The sequence below is a fragment of the Fundulus heteroclitus genome, chromosome 19 (assembly GCF_011125445.2).
Source record: "Fundulus heteroclitus isolate FHET01 chromosome 19, MU-UCD_Fhet_4.1, whole genome shotgun sequence".
In the NCBI taxonomy this organism is placed as follows: Eukaryota; Metazoa; Chordata; class Actinopteri; order Cyprinodontiformes; family Fundulidae; genus Fundulus; species Fundulus heteroclitus.
Window position 1 is genome coordinate 4,058,765 of NC_046379.1, and position 7,249 is coordinate 4,066,013.

The 7,249-nt window shown below is 39.5% G+C and overlaps 1 protein-coding gene across 3 annotated transcripts; it reads right to left on the reverse strand.

Moving 5' to 3' along the window:
- Positions 1-241: 241 nt before the first annotated feature.
- Positions 242-6,822, reverse strand: mtfr1l (mitochondrial fission regulator 1-like). Of its 3 annotated transcripts, none has more exons than XM_012855780.3 (8): positions 6,705-6,822; positions 5,090-5,213; positions 4,841-4,948; positions 4,629-4,738; positions 3,617-3,828; positions 724-1,120; positions 483-634; positions 242-392 (listed from the first exon to the last, which is right to left on the reverse strand). In XM_012855780.3, exons 2-7 carry the CDS (start codon positions 5,102-5,104, stop codon positions 517-519), a joined length of 960 nt encoding a protein of 319 aa, XP_012711234.2. In that variant the 5' UTR covers positions 5,105-5,213; positions 6,705-6,822; the 3' UTR covers positions 242-392; positions 483-516. The 3 variants fall into 3 exon arrangements, with proteins under 3 accessions (XP_012711234.2, XP_012711233.2, XP_021168121.2); XM_012855779.3 differs by having other exon boundaries at positions 242-408; XM_021312446.2 differs by having other exon boundaries at positions 242-634.
- Positions 6,823-7,249: the final 427 nt, after the last annotated feature.

Consider the following 7,249-nt stretch of genomic DNA (forward strand, 5'->3'; position numbering starts at 1 on the left):
TCATCCAAAAAGGTACACGCTAAACTCACTGGGACACTAGAGAGGTTTTCAAGAACATTAGAAAAGTTATTTAGGCAACTGATGCAAGGCAAAGGAAAAATAATAATAATAATTTGTATCTTTTCTGGTGAAAACTACCAGCAAATGTGCCTCATTTAGGTCACAAAATGTTTGGATGTGTCACATCTCTGCCACACCGGCGTCTAAAACAACCCAGTTTTGGGTAAAAATGAAGGTAATGCAGGTGAAATGTTCCCCGTGTGACGTAACGAAGTGCTGCAGCTGTTCCCGACACGCTGCAGGACGCCCTCAGGAGCCGGCGGCTCTGGGACAAAGAGTCTTTGGTTCTGACGCCAGGAGAGGAGCGGGGGTCTTTGATTCGTGGGCATAAACTGTACGGGCAAAGGCCTAAAAATTAAAATTTAAAAGACTAAACTAAAACACGCAAAACGCTCATCAGCAGCAGCCGTTTCCTGACTTACATGACGCAGCAGGAACTGGTTCTCCTTAAACTGACTACTTCCTTTTCACAGCAGCAGAATCTTCTTCCTTCAGGACAAATTTCTTCCTCAGCGCCTCGGATATCAGCGAGGCGGAGTCTTCCTCTCTGAGCGACGTGCAGCCTCTGTTGTACCTAAACGGGGCGACGCACCAATCATCCGTCAGGGACCGCAGCAAACTCAAAGAGAACGTCACGCTGTCGCTGTCGCCAGCGTCTCTCACCTGTCTTTACTCATCTTCATTCTGTTCATGTCCTTCAGGATGTCCATGACGTCGGCGAAGCTGGTGGACTTGGACAGGGACACCGTGTCCTCCTCGGCCTCCCGGAAATCCATGCTGGGCCGGTCCAGGTCGAAGGTGGCCGACGCCGTCATGGAGACCGGAGGCAGCGGGTCGGGGAGCAGCTCCGAGACAACAGAGACCACGTCCTTCTCGTCTTCCTCCACCAGTTCCTCGTCTTCCTCCTCCTCTTCCTCCTCCTCCTCGGTCACGTCGCTTATGACGAAGGAAGCGGGAGCCGCGGATGCCGGCTGGAAGGACGCGGCCTCGAACGGCGCCATGGAGAAACCCATGCTGGTGTCGTCCGGGGAGAGGAGCTCTGGGGTCAGGGGGTTGGAGTCTGGAGAGAAAAGATGAGATTAGTCAGTTTATAGGGCTGGACGATAATTTAATAACAATATAGATCGATTGATAGACGTATATCGATGATAGAAAGAAAAAAAAGTTCAATAAAAAGTTCAACAGAATAACAGTTTTCTTTCCCTTTCCACTCTAGACTATCATGCAGGTTCATATTACTGTTATCAATCCTCCCAACCAATCACAACGCAGACCCAGGAAGGCTCCGCCCCCTTCAAGGAGTTCAGAGAGCACATTTTCTTTTTTTAAAAACTTCCCAGTTTTGGTAAAAAGTTGGTTGAATAAAGGGTTGAAGTTGAATTCAGTGATTGCGTGTCTGTATTTAAAAAATAGGTTGCTAAGCAACAGCATAAAATAGCCAGGGCTGCACTTAAAAATATATGTTTTGAATTTGTTGATGATTATCGATACTGATCAATATGATTTATATTTTAATCGATATGCTTTATCAGTTGGTGTTGCTTAGAGGAACTTATTAGACAGAAGACTTGACACCATCGGTCTTCTAGGAAGAAAAAAAGACAAATTTAGGAAAAATTTATAGACAGATTTATCAAACATTTTAAGGGAAAAAAATATTTGTGAAAAGGCCTAAATATCCATTTTTAGCCTATTTAAATAAAAATTAAAAAAGTTTACAATGAACAATTTCAGGAAATGTGATTTGCTGTTGAAAATCAAGACGGCAGTTTTGATTAATCTCAGTTTTCATCATCTATGATCGCTACCTGAAGTTAAGAGTTCATCCTATCCGCTAACCTTAAATAAATTATTACTTATATCGATCATAAAATGAAATAATTGTATGAATAATGTATTCATTGTTGAATGTGAGAGGTAATATTGTATTAAATAAATTATAATTTAAGTTCTTTAGCCATTTTTTTAACCGTACAAAACTATTTATACACTACGACATATTTTATTGAAAACATTTTTTAAACAATAATACTTTTAATATCTAAAAAAAATATCTAAAAAAATTACAGAATTAATTTTGCTTAATAGCTTTAGTTAAGTTTCACTAGCCCAGTAGAGAAGATGTGTTGATGGAAATACATGGTTAATTCAGATAAACATCACATTATGTGTTTCCTGGATGTGCATTACTTTTTATTGATATATTCATATACTTGAAGACAACTCGTTGTTCTTTTTTTTCAAAAATGTGCAGTTTGCTGTTAAAAGTACGCCAGTGCTCGACTCACTCTTTCAACTATTGTCCTGATATCAGCTCATTGGCCTGATATTCACCAGACAATTTTTAACTTATAGTTACTTGATAAACATTAAATAACTTTAAAAAAAATGTGTAATTGCACAACAGTTGTATAGAAATGTCAGAAAACTTCCCGAGCCTGAACACAACAGAAAACATTTTGTCCATCATGTGACGACCAGCTGCCACAGAACAGCAGGGATAATCTTCCATCACTGACCTATAAACTGATGCCAAGTCACCTTACTACCAAAGAGCTTACAGGGAATGAGGGCAGCAGGCTTGGCAGCAGGACAACCAGTCACATGAAGACACTGGCTCAGCTATACGCTCTAAAGTAAGCGCAACAAAGCAACATGAAGCCTGCGTTGCTCTGAAATGCTTCATAAACCTGTGGGAAAATTCAGGTTTAATCCACCGCTACAGCGTTCCTCTTCCACGTTAAACGGCACCAGAACATCAAACTGACATTAACGTCAGATTTCGCACATTTCTGTCAAAGTGCTATTGATAAAAGAGGTTTGCATTTCATGACACATGGGTAAAAGCATCCAGACGGCAGCGTGTCTTGAGGCAGGGGCAGTATGGGCGAAGGATAGCCCACCGCTTAGGTTGGGCGATAAATCGATTTGATCGATTAATTCGAATTTACAATTCTTTAAGATTTCATTTTTGAATGATCTGGATTTTATTTTGCCAATACACTCATTGGGTTTCCATGAAGAGAACAGCATGTGATGCTGAATATATGTTTAGGTGAAATTATTGTCAAAATATTGTTAAGTAGAAACTTTTTTTTTTACCATAATACGAGGTACTTCATTTACTTATTTACTTTTTTTTTAACTTAGTTTGAAGTTCACAAGTGCAGTGAAGCCTGTTCTTAGCTCAATGTGTAATACCACTAGCAGCAAATGTTTTGTTATATTTTCATTGTTTATAATGGCACGGCTGCCATCTTGTTTTACAAGCATGTTTCACAGCTTGTTTTTAGTTGCACTTTGAATTCATGTCAACTCCCCGATGAAATGCTTGACATAAAAGCAAGGTTTTAAAATAATTTCTTTCTTTTTATGAAACAAAAAGGAGGAAAAAAAAAATCGATTAATCGGATTTGGTATGATAAAAGATGAGATTTATTTTTTAATCCATATCGCCCAGCCCTACCACCGCTGCAGAGATTTCTAAGAGTTGTTGGTGAAAAACTGCTCAGGAATCCAGAGTAAACAGCGTCTCTCGTCATTTTGAGCTACTGACCTGAATCACTTGCAACAATCTTGGCGATCTGAGCTCTCAGTCTGCTGAGCTCATCCTGCAGGGCTGTGGTGCGGTTCAGCGCCGTCACCCCGGGTTTCCTCAGGCCCTCCATCCTTTTACCCTCCCGACGGAAGTTGGGCACAGATGAGTTCCTGTGGAGAACTAGAAGGGGCGTGGGCCGCCACTCGTGTTTCAGGGGACGCGTGTCGCTTCTGCAAAGAGACTGCTGGTCAGTACCGATCAAATCAGAGAGGGAGCTGTGTTTATCAGGTAAAGCCTCCAATTTATTCTCTCAGCTTAACTCCGGGCTCCAAAGAACCTCCAAAACATGAAAATCTGGTTGGGCAGAGCTGAGCTGTACAATTTAATCACACACGCGACATCCCTGATACCCCCGGGGCTTTCTTTGAGTTTTAAACATTCGGTTTTACTCTAGTTTTAGCTCCCTGCTCAGAAACTCCACACCCATAACAGACAACATTGTTGTTAAGCAACAAAAACATCATTTCACACAAACACAGCTAAGGTAAGACAACTTTATGACAGTTTGTCGAAGCGACTTCTGTTTTCTAATCTGCTTGTGGAGCGTTGAGACACATCCCTTTGGATTCTGAGGCCTTTTTGCTCCATGTATATACTGTCCGTTTTCTACAATGGGTCGCAGCGGGAGAGCCTTAAATGTGGCAAATGCGGGTTGACAGGGAGGTGGTTTATAAAGTTGGATAAATAATAATATATTTAGTTGTTACGCAAGTTGTGCCTGGTATATTTAAAAATGTATTAAATGGTCTTGTAACCTCGGTTCTCCCTGTTAATCTCAGCACAGATGAAGTTTGTCATGACATCCCTGCTGTTTATAGATGGTGGTCCAATGGGAACTGAACAGAAGATGTAAGCTGAGAAAATTCTGGACCTTAATGTGAATAAATGAGAGCAAGAATGGGTCTAAAAGCTTGTTTTAACTACTCCTTAGCTTTTAGGAGGGTTTCTTAGAGCAAGGCTTCAGACAAACCTGACTCTGGCATACGTCTCCTCCTCGTCTGCAACAATCCAGGCGATGTCTGCCAGGGTAGGAACCGAGGGGCCGTCAAAAGGACGAAGGGAGGGCAGGCCTGGGAGCTCCTGTTAAAAGACGTGGCGTTATAGTTCATCCAGAAGCAGATTTATTGGTCAGAAAAAAGGTTAAATTGGAAACAGTCGTGTAACACAGGCTGGTAAATGTACCTGAAAGCATGCCCTCTGTGGAGGTTTGAGAGGAAGAGTGGAACCTATTCTTCTAACAACACTACGGGCAGCTCCATGGGGCTTGTTCTGCCAGATGGGAATCATTTCCTACAGACGACACATAAAAAACATAAAACTCCTAGGCTCTCCTCACAACGCACAGCTGCTTTCTGCACACGTGTCTCACAGATGTGGGTAAAAGTCAGTTCCAAACAACGCAGCTCGTCATCGACTAGAACACGAGCTTACCGTTTCTGTCTCCATGACGTCGGTGGGTCAGCCTCGTTCGTCGCACACCGGACCTCGGTGCTAGTAGCGTCTGAAGATGCAGCAGCTCAGTAAGCAGGTGTCATGGTGTTGCTTGCAGCGATTCCTGGGATTAAGAGCAGCATTGGTCACCAAATTAAACTTTTGTGAGTTTCAGAATATTTATGTCACATTTGCAGTATAATTGCAATAAAAAAAGCAGATGCATTTCCAAATCGCAGGTCTGTAATTTTTAGTTATGTAAAAATTAATGGATCAGACGCGTCCTTTAGGTGTGGGTAAAATGCTTAAAGTGGGTTTGCCTTCACATGGAAGGAAAGAGAGATGCAGCTGTGAGATAATGTAATTTAATTATGTGTTTTAAAGTTTATATAATCATACTTTTTACCAGAAACCCTCAGGAATCTCATCATAGTATTAAGTACCGGTCAAACTGTTTAATACATAGACTTGTTTGTTGGTTGAACTTAATGTTCAACAAGGATGGATGTCCAACTCAACAAGCTGTTTTCTTAAATAATATTCTGATTAATAAAAACAGTTACATTTTTTATTTTAAATAGCCCTTGTTTACAAATATCTTTATCTATAGGTAATTTTTCTTGCTTGTGGTTAATGCAGAGAAAAGTCAAAATTAAATCACAATTATGGTTGAAATATATCGCATTTTTGGTTTTTGGCCAAACTGATCAAAAGTGCCAACTTCCATAAAGGATATTAATATTTATAGTTTAGGTGTTATCTTGTCTACCATTTTGACTTAACCTCTAATTTCACTAAACATGAGCTGAATTCTCCACTTATTGGTTTTTCCCTGATTAAAAAAAAAAGTTAAGTTTGTTGTATTGTAATAACTCATAATTTTGCTCTTAACCAATAACAACCCTGTTTCTTCAACAACAACAAAATTTTTGCCGTGGTAATAGAAATGGTATTGAGTATTTTTATTAGTATCAAGTTTTAAATGTTAGTGTTGTGATAAACTCTACTAGGTACTTCCTTTTGTGTTTGAGTGTGTACAATAACACATTTTACAAACAACTTAAAAAATAGCATCAAAATATATTCACCGACTAACGTTGAATCAAAATGTCAGAAGACAATAAGATTATCCCTCGAACATAAAAATAAAAATAAATCAGGTGAAAAAAGTTAGGACACCAAAGGATGCATCTGTAAAAATAATAAGTAAAATAATAAGTAAAACAAGGTTGTTTTTACTGTTTACATGAAACAAAATAACTTTCATTTTCCAGAGATTAAAAAACAACACATTTGTACCTTTTTTTCACTAAAAATCTGGATATTAAACGGGGTAGCTTAGCTTTTCACATATATAAATAGTGATTTAAAAAGGCAAATTTGATTCTTATGGATTAAATATAACAACAATATATTCTACCTTTGTTAGTTTAGCTTTTGTTGCGATAATTATTGAACCGTTGGTCGAGTTTGCAAACAGCCGGGGAAGCTAAGCTAGCGTTAGCTGCACCGACAGCGACCACCCGGTCGACCCTAAAGTGCTTCTTTAAGAGACGTAATCTGTACGTTGGACGTGTCTGTCCAAACTTAACACTAAACCAAGAGAAGAACTTACGGGATATTAGAGATGAATCGTAGGAAGCTACAACACAACAGCCGCAGAAAGGAACCGCTTCTCCTCTTCGTCTTTCACTGTTGACGTTTAATAGGCCGGAAACCTGCGCCTCCCTGCCCTGTAATCTGATTGGCTGCGGCGTCACACGCTTCTTCCTTGAAACAATCAGCAGCATAGAGCGCCATCTATGGGGAGAGATGAGTACTGCTGAGTGAAAAACATGTTGGTTCCCAAAAGTTCCCTAGGCATTCACGTTTAACAGTGTAGGAGGTATTTCTCTACTTTTGTTACGTTTTAGAATTTAGATTATGAAGTTCATTTTCATTTATGTGCTTATTTCTTGTATTAATATTTTTGTTGAAATTTACAATACAATTTACAATTATTAGTTTCATTTTGTTTCGGTTTGTTTGATAAACAGCATGCAAAAATATACAAGGAAATGATTGTTGTTGGTGTGAAAGCTCAAGATTAGACGTGTGAGCGAGAGTGAAAAAAATTAATAAAACTTGTGACTTTATTAAAATGTAAAATTAGTATTACTT

Excerpts from the sequence above, each read along its gene's own strand:
- mtfr1l (XM_012855780.3), bottom strand. Across the intron at positions 4,739-4,840 it reads CACAGAGGGCATGCTTTCAG|GAGCTCCCAGGCCTGCCCTC; the intron begins GTACATTTACCA and ends GTCTTTTAACAG. Across the intron at positions 3,829-4,628 it reads GAGACGTATGCCAGAGTCAG|AAGCGACACGCGTCCCCTGA; the intron begins GTTTGTCTGAAG and ends GTCTCTTTGCAG.